Source organism: Coloeus monedula, assembly GCF_965178545.1.
Source record: "Coloeus monedula genome assembly, chromosome: 12".
Taxonomy (NCBI): Eukaryota; Metazoa; Chordata; class Aves; order Passeriformes; family Corvidae; genus Coloeus; species Coloeus monedula.
Window position 1 is genome coordinate 11385862 of NC_138792.1, and position 19860 is coordinate 11405721.

General features: G+C 48.0%; 4 protein-coding genes across 4 annotated transcripts; 2 read left to right on the forward strand and 2 right to left on the reverse strand.

Annotated features, from left to right (window-relative positions):
- Window positions 1-3745: 3745 nt before the first annotated feature.
- NDUFA1 (NADH:ubiquinone oxidoreductase subunit A1) lies at window positions 3746-4649 on the reverse strand. The gene is made up of 3 exons (XM_082289567.1): window positions 4422-4649; window positions 4136-4225; window positions 3746-3841 (listed from the first exon to the last, which is right to left on the reverse strand). Exons 1-3 carry the CDS (start codon window positions 4521-4523, stop codon window positions 3821-3823), a joined length of 213 nt encoding a protein of 70 aa, XP_082145693.1. The 5' UTR covers window positions 4524-4649; the 3' UTR covers window positions 3746-3820.
- Window positions 4650-4863: 214 nt separating this feature from the next.
- UPF3B (UPF3B regulator of nonsense mediated mRNA decay) lies at window positions 4864-11143 on the forward strand. The gene is made up of 10 exons (XM_082289566.1): window positions 4864-5078; window positions 5308-5414; window positions 5527-5633; window positions 6366-6464; window positions 6824-6934; window positions 7621-7664; window positions 8289-8477; window positions 8971-9122; window positions 9834-10146; window positions 10982-11143. The coding sequence occupies exons 1-10, from the start codon at window positions 4899-4901 to the stop codon at window positions 11126-11128; spliced, it is 1449 nt and encodes a 482-aa protein (XP_082145692.1). The 5' UTR covers window positions 4864-4898; the 3' UTR covers window positions 11129-11143.
- Window positions 11144-12083: 940 nt separating this feature from the next.
- Window positions 12084-14109, forward strand: RPL39 (ribosomal protein L39). Its single transcript, XM_082289568.1, has 3 exons — window positions 12084-12213; window positions 12421-12524; window positions 13804-14109. Exons 1-3 carry the CDS (start codon window positions 12211-12213, stop codon window positions 13850-13852), a joined length of 156 nt encoding a protein of 51 aa, XP_082145694.1. The 5' UTR covers window positions 12084-12210; the 3' UTR covers window positions 13853-14109.
- Window positions 14110-18293: 4184 nt separating this feature from the next.
- Window positions 18294-19304, reverse strand: SOWAHD (sosondowah ankyrin repeat domain family member D; the record flags this gene model as incomplete). Its single annotated transcript, XM_082289706.1, has 1 exon — window positions 18294-19304. One exon carries the CDS (start codon window positions 19302-19304, stop codon window positions 18294-18296), a length of 1011 nt encoding a protein of 336 aa, XP_082145832.1.
- Window positions 19305-19860: the final 556 nt, after the last annotated feature.

Below are 19860 nucleotides of genomic sequence, written 5' to 3' on the forward strand. Positions count from 1 at the left end.
TCTAAGAAAGAGCCTTTCTTTCTTCATTATGTTTATTTGGTTCTCCACAACAGAGTATTGGTGATGGTGAATTGGAGCTGTTCATCGGAAAGCAAGTCTTTCTGTGCACGCTATTTTATTTTCAATTATGTCCTTAAGCCACTTTTCTCTAAACTGACACTGTTCTGGCCTGGAGAATGAAATAAAAACAAAGTAAATTGTAAGCATAATACTGAATCCAAGTTTGGCCAGCTGAGAGCTGGCCTTTATTCACCATGTAAGGCTGCAATAAAGACCCCCACCTAGACCCATGTAAAGCAGGACAAATTTCTGGAGAAGGCATATGCCCACAGGGTGGCTATTCATGCCTCTAGGGGTGTGAAGCTAGTGATAAGCAGGGTCATTTCATAGCAAGATTTTTACAACTTCCACTTCTCTGCTATTACTGCAAACTTACTTACATCGAGCTCCCGGTTTGGTTTTAGAATGGAAAAGCTTGCTAAAACAGAAGAGTAACATTTACCTCCGTATCAGCCTGCTGGACTCCAGCCTGTAGAAGACCTCCACAGGTGCGGTCTACAAGAGAGCAGAGACAGGACAGAGGCCATGTACAGCCCCTCAAAAAGCAGACATTGTACTTAAGTGAGAGCTACTATTTACTTCAAAAATAACCCGGATATTTGGTTGGGGCAGGAGGGAAGATGGTGCTCAGGGAGTGGCTGGGCATTGGTTGGCAAGTGGTAATTGTTTTCATTTGCATCACGTGTCTTTCATGGCATTTTTTTCTGTTTGGTTTTTTTTCCAATTTATTACTATTATTTTATTTATTTTCTTACATTATTACACTTTTTTTTTACACTTTCAATTCTCTCCCCCATTCCATGGTGGTGGGGAAGGAGTGAGCGAGCAGCTCTGTGATGCTTAGTTGCCAGCTGGTGTTAAACCACGGACTACTGTTTGGGGATCCATAGCTATTAAGTAGAAACACTAAGGTCGAGTATGACTAAGCCTGGAGGAAAGAAGTCTACTCAGTGCAATTTATTTCATTTTTTTCTCCTGAGCTGCAAGAGCTTACTGTACAGGTGCAAACTGCAGGCTGATCAGGAAAGGGATTCTGAGACAGCTTGAAGAGTGAAGTGTCACTCCCTTTCTACTGACCCCTCATTCTGTAACTCACCTCTACTCAGCCCTTCTTACAGCTACCCAGAACAATTGTTGCTTGGAAGGGGAAGATGGTAAGAGCAGGAAGGCAGATGTAAGATCCTGCCAGATTCTGTTTGTCACATTCTGTCAGTCAATGATTTGGGAACTAACCCAGCCTCCTGCTCTGTGCCTTGCTCCCCTTGCTAATTGAGGGCATGTTTCTTTTAGGCCATGTCTAAATCTCCTGCCATTGCTCCGGCAATGTCCAGACCTTGTCAGCATCTTCATGAGAACTGCTGGCTCCTTGCCAGTCTCTCCACTGTCCTGGCATTTCCCTGCCTCAGAAATGCCACTGTACTCTTGTCCCTTAAAGGACTGGTCCATCTACACCATTTCTGAGTACTTACATCAGGTCTGAATTTGGAGATCACTACAACAAAGTAGACACTAGCTGTTGCTTGTGGGATGGGTTTTCTGCATGTTGGGATGCCCCAGCAAGCTCTGTAATGGTACCTCTTGCTGTCCTTCAGTTCTTCTTCCTTGAGAAATTCTGAGTGGTGAAGCCAGCTTTCGTGAATGTCCCATGCCTGTTGAATAAATGCATCACACTGAGACTCCCTCTGTCTAGTAGAGCTGATTTGAGAGTGGTGCTAAAAAGGAACAGAGGTGCTCTCCTTTAATTTTTCGTACTTCTTAACAGTGGGAAGGTGTGGCCTTCCTGAGTGGATGGAATTGTGACTCACAGAAATGAGTTCTTCAATTTGCTGCCATCCTCTCTCCACTGTGAAGTTCTTGGCTGTGGTCCACAGGATATTTCTGATGAAATGCTTGGTTTCTAAAACAGATAAAATGCTGAGAAATCCTCCTGGAAAGACCCCAACACATTCTAGTAGAGCAAACACTAGATACCTTTCTCTTTTTCTTTGGCCTCTGGAAGGCATTCATCTGTACCGCTTCTCTCATTTTCTGGGGAGATGTGATCTTTCTCCTCACTGGCAGTTTTTTCCTCTTCCTTGTCCATTGGCTTCACCTTTAGAGAGATACACGCACAAACGCTGAGAGAGCACCGGTCTGAGAGCTGCAGGCCCCGTCTGAGGAACATGGGGATCAGCGGGCAGTCCCTCACTGTCCCTGGTTCGTACCTCGGCCCTGCTCACCCCGCTTGGGGCTCCCTGGGCGGCGGCTGCTGCTGCCCCGCTGCCCCGGCCAGGCCGGGGGTCCCGAGGCGCGGCGGGGGCCGCTCGGAGCACTCCGGTCCCGGGCGGGATCTCCGGTCCCGGGCGGGATCTCCGGCCCCGGGGAGCTGTGCCTGGGCCCGGCGCTGCGCCTGCCGCTGTGCGGGGCCCCGCGGGCACGAGCAGCGTGCCGTCACCATGGCGAGGCCGTGCCGCTCTCGGCAACCCCGCGGCATTTCCTGCCCTCCCCTGCCCTGCCAGCCCCGCGGCCCCCGAAAACGCCTCCCCAGCACTGCAGCCTCCCGGGAAGGAAAGACGGTATGAGCAAGAAAACAGCTGTGGGATCCAGGCAGATTCTCTGCTTGTCATATTTTTGCCATTCTGGACAATTCGGGAGCTAAAGCAGCCTCCAGTCTGTGCTCTGCCAGGCAGAGACTGTCCAGCCCGGTGCACTGAGGTGCTGCAGGCTCTGAACACCAACACTTGCAACACACAGCTCTTCAGAGGGAAAGGACCACGGGTGCTGTATGAGAAGCCAGAAATGTTTTAGCAGATTCAGGGTACTGAATTTCCAGCAGCTGCTCTTCCAGGATGACAAGAGGCCTTGGGGCAGCGGGTAGGAGGTGCTCCACGTGCTGGAGCGGAGATTCCCCTGCAGCCCGTGGTGCAAGACCGTGGTAAGGCAGCTGTGCCCCTGCGGGTCCATGATGGAGCAGAGATCAACCTGCACCCCAGGACCAACCCCTCTGCTGGAGCAGGTGGATGTATCCAGGCTGTGATCCCGTGGGAAGCTCATGCTGAAATAGGCTCCTGGCAGGACCTCCGTGCCCATGGAGAGAGGAGCCCACACTGGAGCTGGTTTGCAGGTCAGCAGGACTTGTGACCCTGCTGGAGCAGCTGATTCCTGAAGGACTGCATCTTATCTGTGGGACCCATGCTGGAGCAGTTAATGAAGAACTGCAGCCCATGGGAAGCACTCACACTGGAGAAATTAGTGAAGGAGTCTCCCATGGGAGGGACCCCATGCTGGAGCAGGGGAAGAGTGTGAGGAGTCCTCCCCTGAGGAGGAAGGAGCAGCAGAGACATGGGATGGCATTTACCACAGCCCCCATTCCCCATCACCCTGTGCAGCTCAGCAGGGAGGAGGAAGAGAATATCATGAGCGAAGCTGAACCCAGGAAGAAGAGAGGAGTGGGGGGAAGGTGTTTTATTATTTAATTTCTCATTGCCCTGCTCTTATTTGTCAATACATTAAAGGAATTTCTCTGAGTCGAGTCTCATTTGCCTGTGACAGTAACTGATGAATGGTCTCTCCCTGTCCTCGTCTCAGCTCATGAGCCTTTCTTTCTCTCTCCTGTCCAGCTGAGGACAGGAGTGATAAAGTGGGTTTGGTGGGCACCTGGTGTCCAGCAAGGGTCACCCCGCCACAGCAACACAGATACAAGGGCTGAACACATGTATAGCTTTATTTAAGAGTTAGATCATTTTCTATAGATACATGGATTTTTCAAAGCGTTGCCACCTTAGTCTATGTTCTCCAGACCCTGGAAAAGAAAAAATAACAGCTATATTTGTGTCATTCTTGCCACTAATGTGCAACAAAGCATATCTGAAAATGCAGATTTTCAAACTATATTTAATTAACAAAGCCTTAATTAGAACAAAATTAAAATGCACATCCCCAGAGGCAGGCCAGCTGCAGGCATAGAGTGAGATCTGACAGCCCCAAGAGCGACCAGTGTCCACCTCATCGGCCGTCCCTGAGCTCGGGGATGGGGGAGCAGCGCCTGGGTCCCGCTTCCCCCCGGCGGTACCTGCCCAGAGCCCCCAAAACCTGCCTTGGGCACATAGTGCTTGTTGACCCCCGACAGCCGCCGGTCCCTTTCCAGCAGGGTCCACTCGTAAGGATAGCGGGCGATCCTCTTCTCCTGCAGGCACAGAGCTGCCTGTTATAGGCCTCGGGCAGAGGCTTCCGAGGGAAGGCGGGGCGCGGGGGAAGGGGAGCCCCGGGAGGAAAGGGATACCAGAGGGATGCAGGGGACTGGGGGATAAGGGCGGCTCCGGTGGGGAAGCGGAGCCTCAGGGTCCCGAATAGCGGGGGGTGCCGCCCCGCCCCGCGCTGACCTTGCCGCCGTGGCACACACGGTGCATGAAGACGGTGGCGATGCCGGGGACGCTGAGGCAGACGCCCATGATGGCCATGCCGGGCAGGATCTCGTACCACATCCCGCCGGCGCTGGTGCTGCTTTCGGTGTCGCTTGCCCCTGCGCCGAGTGCCGGGGCACTCCCGGCGTGCCCCGCGCCTTTCCCGGCGTGCCCCGCGCCCCCTCACAGCCCAGCGGGCCCGAGCGGGCGGCGGGAGCGACAGCGCTGTCGGGGAACAGTCCCTTGGCAAGGAATGAGGCCGTGCCTGCGTTCCAGTTCGCCCGATACCGATCCCGGTCCCGGTCGCTGACCCCACCGGGATCGGAGGTGGCGGGCGCGGTGCACGCTGGGAGTCGTAGTCCAGCGGACGCCGCGGCTCCTTTAAGACGCAGTCTCGCGAGAGGCGGCGGTCACTGGGTGCGCGCGGCGCTGCCCGGGCCCGGAATCAGGATCGGGATGAAGGAGGACAAGGAGAACGCCAGGCCCAAGGAGCGGCGCGGGGCCTCCGCCGGGCCGGGGGTTCTGCTGGCCGCAGGGTCGGGCACGGGCCCCGCTGCCGGCACGGACGGCAGAGCCGGTGCCGCCGAGCTCGATCGCCTGGAGCGGCCCAAGGACAAGAAGGAGACGCTCAGCAAGGTGGGGCCTGCGCGCCGCCGGGAACGACGCCTTTCCCGGTAACGGGGCTCACCCTCTGTAACGGGCCCCTCCTCCCTCCGGTAACAGGGCTCCCCTTCTGTAACGGGACCTTGCCCTGCTAACGGGCCCTTGCGGGGGCCTCCTGGGACGGGACTTGTCGGGGGAGGCGCGGTAATGACTCGTCCCCGGTGCTGCCGCCGCCCTGAGCGCCGGTCCTGCCGTGCCGCAGGTGGTGATCCGCCGGCTGCCGCCCAGCCTGACGAAGGAGCAGCTGGAGGAGCACCTGCAGCCTCTGCCCGAGCACGACTACTTCGAGTTCTTCGCGAACGACTCCAGGTACGGCCGCCGGCCCAGCCCGGGCGCTCCCGGGAGCCGTCGCTGCCACCAGCCGGGCCCCAGTGGCGTCGCCGCCTCGTCAGCCGAGCGCTCTCGGTTTGTGTCTCTGCAGCTTATACCCGCACATGTTCTCGAGAGCCTACATCAACTTCAAGAACCAGGAAGACATAGTCCTCTTCAGGGATCGCTTCGACGGCTATGTTTTTGTCGATCACAAAGGCAAGTGAACGGCACTCGATGGATGTTGCTGCTTTCCTGCTGTCTGCGTGTGCTGGTTGAATTTTGGAGGGGTGGGTGTGAACACCCACGTCTGACTTCTTTGGGTTTAGTGCCTCAAATAACATTTCCAACGCATCTAGAAATGCATACATATATAGTTCCAATAACATCTAGGTCCTTTAAATGAGCGGGTTTGCAGTGTAACAGCAAACAAACTGTGTTTGCCATACCCACCTGAATTTGTGCAGCCATAAGTGTAGTGTTCTTATCAGAAGATAAAGCTTTAAAGCCTGCTTGTAATGTGTTGCATTCTACTGTATTTTGTCAAAAATTAAGATTTGCCTCAGTTGCAGTAACTTGAAATATTCTTTCTTGCACAATGAACACAGAGTCTGTAGGATGAGGCCATAATGTGGTGTGGTGCCACTGAGTTGGCTGAACTGATAGTCATGGGCAGTCATTAATCTAGTATGTCCTTGTCAGTCTGTGGATTTGCTGGTTTTTTAGTATAGTGAGAGTATTAAGGTCATGAATTCTGCTGTCTGTAAAGTGGGGTTTTTTTATTAAATGGCTTTCCAAATACAATAATTTTTTAATGCTGTGTAAGTAGTCTCTTCTAGTATTGCATATTTCTTGTGAGACTTACCTTCCTGCTTTAGATGTGGACAATATACTCTATTTTATATCTGTTTCGTTTTTATTTTAATGTATTCTTTCCTCTCCTCTTAACAGGTCAGGAATATGCTGCCATAGTTGAGTTTGCACCTTTCCAAAAAGCTGCAAAAAAGAAGAGTAAGAAAAAGGATGCCAAAACTGGAACTATCGAAGATGGTATAACATCTTTGTTAGCTAGTTTGTTTTGCACGTGTAGAGTTGAAACCCTTAGCAGTAATTTGAATGTAATGTTTTTGCTGTGACACTATAGTTCCACCAATAGGATGTTTGCTTAATTATATGTGAAGTTTATGAGTACTGCTTTGTCAGCTAGAAATCTATTAAATATGATTGTTCCACACAAACATAATACAGCAGCTCATTTGAGAGCTGCTAACTTATGTAAAGGTGGCATATAAACAACCCAACTCAAGTAACTGTAACTCAGCAGTGCACAATGCAAATACTTTTCATGCTACAGTATCTCTTCTTTTTTTTTTTTTTCCCCCTTTTTTTTTTCCGTCTCTTCTGTGTAGATCCAGAATACAAGAAGTTTTTGGAAAGTTACAGTGCAGATGATGAAAAACTAACCTCCACTCCTGAAACTTTGTTGGAGGAAATAGAGGCAAGAAACAAAGAGCTAATAGGTATGGAAATCTGCGTACTGTAGTTACATTTTCCTAGATCACAAAGAAACATACATGGTTTGTAATTTGAAGCTCAACCTGAAGGAGACTGAATTCTTTTGTGTGCCTGCTTAGTATTTGTTGAACCTTTAGGCTAATATTACTCAGTGTTTTTTGTTTTGTTCCCTTGCTCTAAATTCTTCTGTAGGTATAAGTTTTAGATAACAAAGTTCCTTCCTGTTGCAGATGTTGTTAGCCAGACCAGGCTGTGAAGTGGCTGCATTTCAGTGAGATGCAGTGATGTTTAATACACAGTGCTGTGATCAGTGATGTTCCATGCAGGCAAAAGTTCAGATATAGTGTGGTTGGGTAAAATACCACTAAAAAATGACCAGGTTGCTCTTTTTAAGTATGTTGCAGGGATCTCTTTAAAAATGAGAGAGTCTGGGAAAAGCCTATTGCAGACTGAATGTAGAGATAGGTGTAATGGATATCCTATTAGTATGCTAAAGTAGTTTATGGAATCCTAATAGTTGCCACTGTTTGGAGATAGGTTTGGAATACTTGTTTCACTGCTGTATTACTATATGTGAGAGGAGACAGGCGGGGGAATGTGTAAGGCTGCTTCCCTTCATATACAGCTTTGTTGTAAGTATTGCACTATTGGATAAGACAAAATACTTACATTTGTTTTGTCTATTCTCCAGCTAAAAAGACTACTCCTCTATTGAACTTCTTGAAAAATAAACAGGTAAAACTTACCTCCAGAATTTGCTTGTTGTTTGCAAGTACCGTTTGCTCATTCTATGTCTTGCTCATTGTATATTGATGCATTTCTGCTCTTTCTTTTGAAGAAGGAGCTTTTGACCCAGCTTGTCTACTTCTGGTTCATATATTTTAAAGGACTAGAGTGTTAGAATGGTGGTGCTTTGTGCCTGTAGGAATGGTGGTGCTTTGTGTACATTCTGGTTACAGTAAAACGCCTCTTGTTGCACTGACAAAACAGATTCCGTTTTAGTGCTTCCATTTTTAGTGCAGTTATGGCTGAGGTCCTTGTAGATATCCTTCTTCTAGCACATAATGTTATTTTAACTTCTAGCAATGGAGAAAATCAGAGGTGGGGCAGATTTAATTACAATTCAAATGATAAAGGCTGAGGCCAGTGTTGTGTTTGGGTTTTTTAAGACAATACAAATTAAGGCTTGTGAGTAAAAAAAATACTGCTGCAACATATTCAGGTTCACAACAACAGAGATGACAGGGCTTTTTTTTTTTTTTGGTAATAGAGGCAGCTTTGAGGTGAATTGTTTGATGGCTTAAAGAGATATTTTCTGGTGTGGAGAGTCACTATTTCTCTTTGCTTTTACATACACAGAGACTGAGAGAAGAAAAAAGAGAGGAGAGAAGGAGGAGAGAATTAGAAAGAAAAAGACAAAGAGAAGAAGAAAGAAGAAAATGGAAGGAGGAGGAGAGAAGGAAGAGAAAAGAAGCAGAAAAACTGAAGAAAGTAGACAGATGCCCAGAAAAAGAAAGAGACAGATCAAAAGAAGAACCAAAGATTAAGGTCTAGAACAGTTCTTTATTATAAACTGTTACACTCCCTTTCCCCTATTATTTGTATATCAGTCTCAAAATGTGCTTTGGGTATTGTGTGAAGAATCACATGAGTTTGGTGTTAGTAAATGACCAATTTTTTGTAATATTCAATAGCAGGCATTGTAAAGGTTTACATGCTGTAATGTTTCATAGTAGTATTTAAAGTTTTTGTCATGTGACTGTTGTACATGCTGCGGTAAACAGGATTGTAAATTAACTATGGAATGGAGACTGTTTTTAAGCTTTCTAAAACGGCCTGGTTTAGGAGAAAAATCCTAGTCTGCTGTGTGAATAATGCTTACTCATACACTCCAGCTTTTAGAAATACTGTGATTTGCAGTAATATTTCTTTAATGTTTACTTCTTACCAGACTGTGGTTCCTTTGATGCAATTTCGGTGTTATGCCAGACAATATGTATTAGAGTGAGCTTTTTAGTTGAGACTTCTGTTTTCTTTGTAGCTACTTAAGAAGCCTGAAAAAGATGAAAAAGACTTGGAGAGAAAAGAAAAATCCAAGAAACTGGAAAAAGAGACTCTGAGGGAGGAAAAAAATGCGAGTAGTGCATCTGCCAAACGATCTGATGGGGAGACAAAAGAAGAGAAGGCAAAAAAGTATTCTAGTACTTGCTATAAATATATATGTATCTATAACTTGTTTCCTGATTGTATTGAAGCTTAGGTTGCTCTGCCATGACCATGTTTTGAAATTCCTTTCAAACATTTTTTCTGATATAAGGCATGGGCTGTGTTCTCTGTGGCAGTGCACATCCCCATAATTACAGAAAGCTCTGTGAATTACCTGAAAGTTCTTCATTAATGGACAGATTTTAATATTTTTACAACTCATTATAGGAACTCCACTAAAGAAGCCCATATGTAGGTAACTGCAGCAGGCTGTGAGCACTGTCCTTGCAATGAGATAATTATTATAACCATGGTAAGAGGAGAAGTGTTCTCCAGTTACAAGTACCACTAAGTCTTGTAAAAAGTCAAAATGGAAAATGTAATTCTCAACAGCTCCGTGATCTGTTCGAGGTTCAGTTCTGCCATGTGAGAAATACAGATAAGACAGACAAATTCAGATGTTTTTTCAAAGCCAGAAGAGATTCAGCCAGCTATGCAAGTAGGAGGCTGGGAAACTCTAGTGGTCAGTGTCCTCTCTGGCTGTCATGCATGACCTGGGCTATCACAGTCTCCCAAGAGCTCCCTAGAACCTGCCAGTGTGTCGTCTTCTTATTGCACATTTACACCGCTGTTACATTGATCTCCCAGCTCTGTTTGATGAATCTTTTGAGCTTAATTTTCAGTTTTGTTTTCATACAGATCAGAAGATGAGTGTGTAAAGGACTACAGGGACCGAGATAGAGATTTTGACAGAGACAGAGAATATGAGAGAGCACAGAGAGAGAAACTGAGACGCCAAGAAGAGGAGCGTCGGAGGCAGAAAGAGCGCTATGAGAAAGAGAAGGTTTTTAGAAGAAAAGAGGAAGAGGTGAAAAAGGAGAGAGACTTACTCAGAGAAAAGGGAAAGAAAAGTGATCTTACAGACTTTACCAGCAGCATGGACAAATCTGAGAAAGTAACCAAAGATGATAAAAAAGAGGATACAATTAAGAGGGATCGTATCAGAAACAAGGTGCTGGATTTCTTTAAATGCATGTGTTGATTCATAGGGATCAGTTTGTGGTTTTTAGGATAAAAGCACTTCAAGGAAAGAACCATGTGGTTTCTCTGTTGGAACTTCTCCCTTCTCTAGCAATAAACTCTGCCATTGCTGGAAATGTCCACTAAACTTTGCTTAACAGTGGTATTTCTTGTCACTGTGTAAGAATTAAGCCAAAAAAACATGGGTTAAATTGTAAGACATTGATCCCTTTTCATTTGCTGACTTCTGCCGTAGGCTGTCTCTTTAAGGTGTTGGTAGAGTATCAGTAATGTGTCTGTGTCTGCTGATGATGTAGGTGCTTGAAAATGCATCTCAAAGTGGGAGTGTGATTGAACAGGTTCCTTGAAATAGGGAACTGCAACTTGCAGAATTTGACATGTCATGTAGGCTCAAGAAATAATGTCTTGAGTGCAGTTTTATCTACTCTACAGAATCTGGTTTTGCAGCATCACTGTACTTGTTTTCTGTATCACTTAAGACACTATCAGGTACAAATGAAACTCGGGGTTTTGAAACTTTGAAGTTGGCCTCTCTTCTGAGAGAGTGTAAGCTGAACTCAACAGGAAACTCGTCACAAATAACCTTAACTATGAGCAGTGTTCTTTGTGGCTTGAACAGGGATGTTGCTTTACAACAGAGACAGCCTTGATTTGGGACAATTGAAGTTACATTGCCATCACTGTGGAATAATTAAACTTAGCCTGAAAAGTTTGAATTTGAGCCATTTCTAATACCATAGAAATGCCATAATAACCCTGAGAGCAGGAAGCTATGAAAGAGTCTAAATAGTTTTGATTTATTTCAGGATCGCCCAGCAATGCAGCTGTACCAGCCTGGAGCCCGAAGCCGGAGCAGATTGTGTCAGTATGAAGACAGTGCTGCAAAGCCCCCAGATCAGGGAGTGGATAAGAAACAAGAGGGTGAGACCAGTCACACGAAAGAAGAGGAGTGACTGATGTGCAAGCCTTATGTGTTCTGACTGTCTGTGCAGCCAAAGAGCATGTCCTACGCAATCCAGAAGTGCCTTCGGAGCGAAGAAGGAACAAAGGAAGAAAAGGGGGCATGGTGCTGTTGGATGTTTCTGGTTAAAGAACCTCAGTGTAGATTTGGAATTTGAAATGTGTTCTCATTGTAATATTTTCAGTTATTTGAACTTATTTTCCCAGCATCTAACTACAACAGAGAAGAGAATCTTTGCGAAATAGAAAGACTTTATGGCCTTAAGTTTGATAATAAATGAGTTGTGGTCAGGAGGGGATGAAACCTGGATCAAAAGCCAGAGCTCTACTCTAAGGCAATTGGAGCCAGTGTTGGATGCACTTAAGCAGAGGAAGCTTGAACTTGCCTGGAGTTAACACAGGTGTTGCTGTGTTGTGTGGTGCTCCTACCTGAGGCAGTGAAAGCTAAAGTGTGTCAGTCTAGCACTGAGGTACATACACAGGCTGGGGTTGTTGAGGTACCAGTTGACAGGAGCCTTTCGGCACATAAGCAGAACATCTGGCAGTGCAGTAACCGTGTTAGGGAGGGAGAGACTGTCCTCTTCATTGGTTCTCTGGATAAAGTAACTTAAGTTGGAGTGTATGAATAAGCTGGCTTAATAGTTGAATATGTCGTGATAAATTCTCATGTAAAGTCTCCCTACATTGATATGTTTATTTTTAATCAAATGTAGCTGGTTGGGCATCCTGTTCTTTTCCAGCATCTTGCCTTCTCTCAAGTCTGAAACACTTCTGAACTCCTGCCCTCTCAGAACTGCTTCCTCTTCCCTCATAACTTGAAGTATTGTTTTACAGCCCAGAACGAGACTTCGCCAGTAGCAGCTCCTCCCGAGATAGCGAATTTTAGCCATAGCTTTTATTTGTACTGAACCCAAATAAACTCGCACAAACTCGCTCGGCCGCCGCCGTCCCTCACTGCGTGCGGGACCGCCGGGCCGGCAGGGGGCGCTGCGCCCGCGCCGCCATCGCCGCTCCGCCCCCTCCTTTCCGCCTTCTCGGACGCCGCCATCGCCGGGACGCCGCTCCGCTCCGCGCCATGGTGAGACATCCGCGGCCATCCGTGCCCTCCGGCCGCGCCCCGAGCCCTCTCCCCGAAGCCGGCGCGTTCGGGGGTCCCGGCGAGCGGGCCGGCGGGGCGGGGCGGCCGCGAGGGAGCGGGAGGGAGCCGGGTTACAGCATTCCCGGCTCGCCGAGGCCTGGCGGGGCTGGGGCTGTGTGAGGGACTGACCGCTGCGCTCTCTTGCAGTCGTCGCATAAGACGTTCAAGATCAAACGCTTCCTCGCCAAGAAGCAGAAGCAGAACCGGCCTATCCCGCAGTGGATTCGCATGAAAACCGGCAATAAGATCAGGTAATGAGCTCGGCTGGTGCCTTCTGAGGAGCTGCGGCCGCGCAGGCTTAGTCAGGCGGCCTGGGCCGTACGGGCCGAAGGCGGGAGCTGATGGCGTGTATGCCAGCAAAAGCGCAGTTTTGTGGTCGTGAGGGCCATGCAGGTGAGGCCTCTTGAGGCAGCGTGGGGCTTCCATGCCATTCTCTTCTGTAGTGGTTTTGCACCAGTTCTCTGCAAGCGTCCACAGACGTTCAGTGATGGTACATGTAACCTGAAAACTTGAACTGTATGTGTGGATGATTTATTCCAGATTTTGTACACTGGTAGCTTCTCTATTCCTGATATTCCCGTTCCCAATACCTGTCTTTTCTCATAGCTGCTCCTCTGGGCTCCTTCATTCTCAAGGAACAGTTCCTGAGCATGGGAGCTCTCAGGTTCAGGGGATGGTGTGTAAGGGAGGAAAGGACTTAGTGGATGTATAGGAAATCAGACTGATAGTAGGAGATGCTTGGCACCTGACTGCGGAATTAATTTGCTATAGTTCCTTGCTTTCCTGTTTTGTTTGTTTTCAAGCATTGTGCTTAGGGAAATGCTGAGTGCTGTGACACACTGGGTGCGCATGGGGCATGCACAGGGTGGTGCCTGTCCGATGCCTCTAGTTGAAAGCTGCAGCATAGTTCGATCACTCAGGCAGTCAGAGAGCTTTTTATCTCGTACACTCCTTCATCTGGGTTTTTTAAGGCAACAGAATTCCTTTTTCTCTCTTTGTTCTAAGCAGTGAGGAGAGCAACAGCAGCATTGGCTGGCTCACGCAGTGACACAGCACAACATTGTTAGATTCTGTTCTTGTAGCTGCTCTCAACTTGTTTCTAGGCAGGATGAGTGGTGTGTGCACTCAGCTGGATCCTTTTCTTCCACGTGCCAGGTTACAGCTGGGTTCTGTTCTAGCTAAATTGCAGTATTTTGAAATACTTGATCCTCGGGCAAAATCACAGATTTTTGTCTCCTGGCATTTGAGTAGCTGGGTCATCAGTTCTGTCCAAGCTTTGTGTTAAAGCAGGCTGCAATTGCAGTGCTTCCTGCTGTGGGAGTGCTGCCATTTTCCTGCTGAGAGCAACTCTGTTAATACTGTCTGTGGTTTCACCCACACCCTGGTGAAAGCATTTGTTCTTAACACGGACAAGTACATGCTCACAAGTTAATGTGCTCTCCTGGAAGAGACTTCATCATGTGCTGTTTTGCTTTCATGTTTCACAAATGTGTGTGTGCATTTTGCTAATTCACTCTGCTTTTGTCTTAGGTACAACTCCAAAAGGAGACACTGGAGGAGGACTAAACTGGGCTTGTAAGAGAAAGTGTACCGGGAGCTCTAATGAACACTGGTCTTTCTGTGTCAGATCGATAACACCCTCAAGTCACTCCTTCTGTGGTGCTGGACTGCAGTCCCCAGTGTGGGGTTTTTATAAGCTGGTCTGAGAGATGTTGATGTTAACTGGGAAAATCTTTGTATCTGAAACATGCAGACTGTGTTCGATTAGTGTTCTTTCAGGCATCACCATGAGCATTGACAGTGCACAGGCTTACTAATAAATATGGACCTGAATGACTTTGTTGAAGTTATTTCATACATATGTGGTGAGATTGTAACAATAAAATTCACAGTAATGTTACTTACATTCTCACTTAGTATGAGGAACCTGGCAGCTCTTTTCTCTTCAGGTAGAGAAGGCTGTTCCTTTTCACTGACTGTAAACCTTCAGGAGCAAAGTACCAATTAAAAAAAAAAGTGAAAATCAGAACTGAAGAAAATCTCTTACAAAATGCAGTAGAGTGTAGCACATAATGTCTGTGTATTCCCTAGCATATTAAATAACCTGAGTTTTGTTCAGAAGTCGGTGTTGGTTTGATAAGTCAATGCCAACCACAGGTGCAGCTTAGTATAAAACATTCTCAGCAGACAGGTAGAAATTTAAGATGCTTAAAGGGAGAGTTTGCAGCAATTTAAAAAAGGAGAGGAAAAAGGGAATTCAAGGTCTCTGGATAGTTGGCACTTGGCTCCCCCGTGCTGGTATTCTCTGCTGGGGCATGTGAAACCAATTTACTGCAGGGAAGCGGAGGAGGCTGTGGCTCTGCACCCAGTCCTTTCCATTCTGCAGTGCTGCCCTGCAGTAGCTGCTCTGGTCAGCAGGAAGGTCCCTGTTGCTGTGAGCCTGTTCTCAGCTGTAGCACTGAGGGCTGCCACGGTGTGTGGGTTCATTCCTGGGTTCAGCCTGTCGTGGTGGGTTCATTCCTGAGAGGCAGCTTCCTGAGGAAGCTTCAGGCTGCCACACCTTCTGTGTTGCTGCTTTTCACATTGAAGGTAAATAGGTCTATCTCCTTTGTATTGCAACTCAGAACAAATAACGCTGGGCACAGCATGTGCCAAACAAGTAAATGCTAAGAAATGCACATCTCACTCAGGTCATGAGGTCTCTCCCTCCTAAGGTGTGCTGCAGGGTTCTGTCAGTTGGGGTGAGCAAGGCTGGTATTTTTGCCAACTTCAGGATACGTCAGGGGTATCCTCTAGCTTCTTACCCTGTCTGGTAAGAGTCTGGACTCTAGTTCATCATCAGGGGGAAGCAGCAAACAGCATTACCAGAGATGTTTGAACAGAGGCTCACGTGCTGCAGCCACTTTAACCCCAATGATTTTCAAATCTCTTCTGCGCTCTTTTCTTTGAAGGGAGCGTTCAGGAAATAACAGCACTGCTGAGGATTGGAATTATGCCTTGGAGCCCAGTGAACCTCCCCCAGCCTCTCCACATCACTGCTGGCAGGCAAAACTGCTCATAGAGTTTCTCTCTAATTGTGTCTGTGGAGGAAAACTGATTTTATGGACTTGAGAAGGGAAAGACAGTTTTTTCTATGGCATTTGTGGGGAAACTTTCCTGAGCAATGGATTGAACAATTTATTACTATTTATTAGAAAGTCTCCCTATTGCTATCATGACTGTGATATTTTTATTAGATGAAAGTAGCTTCTACTAAGAAACTGTTTTGGAAAATAAGCCCTTGTATTATTTTCCCTGTTTGACTGAATCTGCTTTTCAAACTGGACATTGAGGGATAGCACAAAGTAAATTTAGTACAAATTAAACTTGGGTTAAACTTAATCTTCTGCAGAACCTTAACCAAATAAATATGTCTGGGTCTGAAAGTTTTCTGTTGTCTGTGGCAGCTCTCTTTGCCCTTGCCTCCTTGTGAGAGGGGATCAAGAATCTGCAGAACTGGGCTAGCACAGGATAACTGAGACATCAACAGAAGCTTTAAAGAAAAAAGATTTGGATATTCTAGTCCGTTGATTTTGGTGGATATGTTTTGTTTTCTGAGTGAAAAGTGAAGTTAGAGCTGATTGTATACTTGAGGAATATTTTTTAAACATGTCTCTATATCCAAATCAACTGCCTTTCTGTAGGTATGAAAATGAACCGAGTGAAACAAAGGGGAGGGTCACTGGAAGAAGATTTTTTTTTTTTTTTTTTTTTTTTTTTTTTTTTTTTTCTCAGTGGAAAGGAACCCAGCCAGGGCAGGGGGTGGCAATGGTGAGTATGTTGTAACACATCTAGAGAAGCAGAGTTCTGGTCCTGCTGTTTCTGAAGTCCCCACCTAATTTGTCTCAGCACAGAATACAGGGTCAAACCCATGACCAAAAGATGGGGAGGAAAGTTGTCTTTAGAGGGCTTTGGTTATCTGTCAAGAGGAGGCAATTACTGAAAAGCATTTTGTTGTATTTAAGTACAGCATTTGTCAGCAAAATTTTACTTTCAAGTGGAACATTTAAGTCCATGTTTCCAGGTGGAGTGTGACTAAGCCACAGGTACTATTTCCAAGGAAATGGCTCCTTCAAGGAAATTCTCATTAATTCCACTGTTTACTCTGTGCCTTACTCCGAGGAGGATGTAAGAGCCATCCTGTGCCCCTTCCCTGACAGCTGCAAAAGGGTGACAGAAGACTAATAGGTCAAAAGTATTTTGTCAGTCTTATCTGTCTTATCAACAGCACTTTGGTTACCAGAACTTGACATCAGTACTGTTCATGGAGTTTGTGCTGGCGTGAGCAGACCTGTGAGAAGTCAGCCTGCTCTCCCATGGCGTGGACGTGGCCACAGCAGTTCCAGAAGGAGCTGTGTTGCCAACTTCTTCAATCTATTAGAGATTACAGAACTGACTGAACTGAATTAGACATTACAGAACTGTTGTAGATCAGGCATTAAATCTAGTCCTACTGTGTTTTGTATGTATGTGCTGCTGACCTCAGGGATTAAAAAGATGTCCATACACACCTATATGTCCACCCAGGCACCTGGACTGGGCATTATCCAGTCACTGGATCCCTGTTCACTCATGTGGAGGTCGCTCTTCCACATGTCATTGCTGCAGACTGGATTATTTTGGTGTCCAAGCAGCATTTCAAAACACAGTTGGAATATAACTGGATCTGAATATAACTTAGCTCAGGATCTCTGGAACCCTCAGGCTCTATTTCCCCAGAGGAAATTATCTGTGTGTCTTTGTGTATCTTTTCTGCATCAAGCTGCAAATTCACCTGTGTAGCCAGGCTGGATCACCTTGAGTCCCTTGGTCACCCCTGCAGACCCCCTGAAAGGCAGCTGGAAAGAAACCACAACTGCCCTCCCAAAGAAGGTGTCCCTGCAAGGGCTGCCCTGGGGAACAGAAACTCCCCAGTTCCTGTCTGAGAAGCACTTCTCAAACGGGACTGCTATTTCGGGGCATAGGAATAGTCTCATGCTGATGAAAAAGAGGAAGGGGCTGTTGTTTTTCTGAAGATATTTTGAAGCAGTCCTAGCCTTTGAGAATGTAAAAAGTTGAAATCATCAGGGCAGAGCTCCACTTGGTGAACAAAACACAAAGAGACGAGCAGAGGTTTTGCCCTTTTAATGCAGTGACCGAGACATACATGCAGTGTTACGCTGCTGCAGTGATGTTCATCAGTTTCATTTTTGAGTATGATCTCAGTATCAATAAAAATAATCTCAATCTCACAGCCTTCCCATACCTTTTCCACAGTTTCCAAGAATGAATCATCTTTCCAGAGCTGTTCCTGAACTCTAATCCGCACAGGAGCCACCACATGCTGCCCCACTGGTGTTGTTCCTGCCTCCTTAACTCTGGCCCTCATTCCTAATGGGGTTGAGCATTTCAGGTTTCCTGGGATGGGGATCTCCAGGGAAGGGCTGCCAGTGTGAGTTGTTTTGCACTTTGAAAGGCTTCTCTTGACCTGGACTCCTCTCACAAACAGGGCCCTTAGCTCTTACTCTACTGAGAATCAGCTTTATAATCAGCTGTCATAAACAAACATCAACCCAGAGAAGGTGCATATGGCAGGGATCAAGAGATCTCACAGAGAGCTGGAAAGCATTTGCAGCATGGGATCCACACATGGTGGGTCAGCATCCTCCTCTGGGCATGCAGAGCTGACGTGTGAGCCCCTGCCATGGGGATCTGCTGGGATGCAGCACAGAGTCCCCATCCGCAGGGGCATAGGGCAAAATCCCCTATGCAGACCGGCAGTTTTTTTTGAAGGGCTGTCCCAAGGCAGTGCTCCCAGTGGCCATAGTGCTCTACACACACACTAGAACAGCCCCAAAAGACCACAAGAGCCAGGGTGGCCATGGTGCCATGGTTTAACCCTCACTTGGCCAGGATTTTGAGCACCCAAGTTCCCAGCTCCCTGCAGGCTTTTCTGGCTGCTATCCAACATGGGTTTACAGGTGAATGGGGCCAGGAGAGCTTCAGCGCTCGTGAAAGAAAGCAAATGCCTGTCTAACAAAGCCTCGGAGAGTCGACAGGCTCCAGGAGTGCTGGGTTTTTCCCTCGGCCCCAGAGTCCACAGAGTCCTGCCCTGCCCCAGCCTCTTTGGATGACTTACAGTTGTTGTTGGTGTTGTGAGAGTGCAGCTGGACCAAGTCCTCCTCCAAGGCCCCTGCCAGCTCCTTCAGGTCCCTGGAGGTGTCTGCTGGCAGGTACTGCCAAGCCTTGCGCCCATTGTGGTCCCTGCAGGTGGTGTCTGCCCCGTAAGCTCCCACCAGCACCTTGATGAGCACCTCGTGTCCCTGCAAGGCAGCCAGGTGCAAGGGGGTGAGCCCGCCGCTGGCTGTGGGGATGTTCATGTTGACAGGGTAGCCTTTCTTCTGGGCATGAGAGATGACCTGGATGAAGCTCTCGTGGAGACCATGCTTGGCAAGCCAGTGGAGGGCAGTGAAACCTGTCACAAAGTCTCTCCTGGTCAGCAGGCTGGGATCCAGGTCCAGCAGTTTGATGATGCTGTCCGCATCACCCTCAGCCACCGTCAGCAGCCATGTGTGTTCCAGGGGATCAAGGACAAGGGGCAGCAGATCAGGGCTCTGCTCAGGCTTCTGCTCTTGGTGCAGTCCTGCAGGAAGACTGCTGGTGTTGGAGGTCTTCTGAGCAGTGGCAAACCGCATGGTGCTGCCAGGGCTGTTGCTCTGCAGGAGGATTTCCTTCAGCTCCTTCCTCCGTGTACTGCTGGGGCTAGTGGGGGACCTGCCTGAAGTCCTACCCCAGCTCCCCAGGCTGTGCCTGCTCCAGTTGATGCTTTTGTTGGTGTCCATCTTCTGCAGTGTACGGAAACGCTCCCTGCTCTCCAGGGTGGCTGACCAGAGATGGGAACTGCGGGCCAGACTGCTTGCTCGGGGCTGGGCGGCATCCAGGAAGGAGAACCTCCGGGAGATGCCAGCTACCTTCTGCTCTGCCACGCTCTTCTCCCGCTCCTGCCGGGCCATGGCGGTGCCTCTCGCAGGGCTGTCCCCAGCAGGGCGCAGCTCACTCTCCCCAGCTCTCTCTCACTCCGCGCTTCCCCTCCCGGCGTTGGGCGAAGGAGGAACCGATTCCGCACGGCGGGAGGCCATGGCGGCGGAGCCACGGCGCTGCCGGGGCGGTGCAGGTGACCTTTGGTCACGTTGTGTCCATGGCTGCCGCCGGTGCCGGGCACGGCCTCAAACACGGGCTGGCTCTGCCCCCCCCGGCCCCACTCGCCTGCGGCGACACAGAGGGAGCGCGGCCAGGAATACAGGAGGGTGCGGGAATGCAGAGAGTGCGGGAATACAGGAGGGTGTGGGAATATAGGAACGTGCGGGAATACAAGGAGCATGCAGAACCGCGGGACCGGGCGGAGGCACGGGGGTCCTGGGAAGCTACAACAGAAATTGATGAACTGTATTCTCCTGTCTGAACAGTCTCGTTTAGCACTGCTGGCTCATCATTAGCACCTGAAGTAGCCAAAGCCTTAGGCCATAAGAGTTGACCAAACATAAATTTTTGATAAAACGATGCTGCTAA

Excerpts from the sequence above, each read along its gene's own strand:
- UPF3B (XM_082289566.1), top strand. The coding sequence starts at position 4,899 with ATGAAGGAGGACAAGGAGAACGCCAGGCCCAAGGAGCGGCGCGGGGCC. Across the intron at positions 5,079-5,307 it reads AGAAGGAGACGCTCAGCAAG|GTGGTGATCCGCCGGCTGCC; the intron begins GTGGGGCCTGCG and ends GCCGTGCCGCAG. Across the intron at positions 6,935-7,620 it reads AAGAAACAAAGAGCTAATAG|CTAAAAAGACTACTCCTCTA; the intron begins GTATGGAAATCT and ends TCTATTCTCCAG.
- RPL39 (XM_082289568.1), top strand. Across the intron at positions 12,525-13,803 it reads AAAACCGGCAATAAGATCAG|GTACAACTCCAAAAGGAGAC; the intron begins GTAATGAGCTCG and ends CTTTTGTCTTAG.
- NDUFA1 (XM_082289567.1), bottom strand. The coding sequence starts at position 4,523 with ATGTGGTACGAGATCCTGCCCGGCATGGCCATCATGGGCGTCTGCCTC. Across the intron at positions 4,226-4,421 it reads GTGTGTGCCACGGCGGCAAG|GAGAAGAGGATCGCCCGCTA; the intron begins GTCAGCGCGGGG and ends CTGTGCCTGCAG. Across the intron at positions 3,842-4,135 it reads ACAAGCACTATGTGCCCAAG|GGTCTGGAGAACATAGACTA; the intron begins GCAGGTTTTGGG and ends TTTCTTTTCCAG.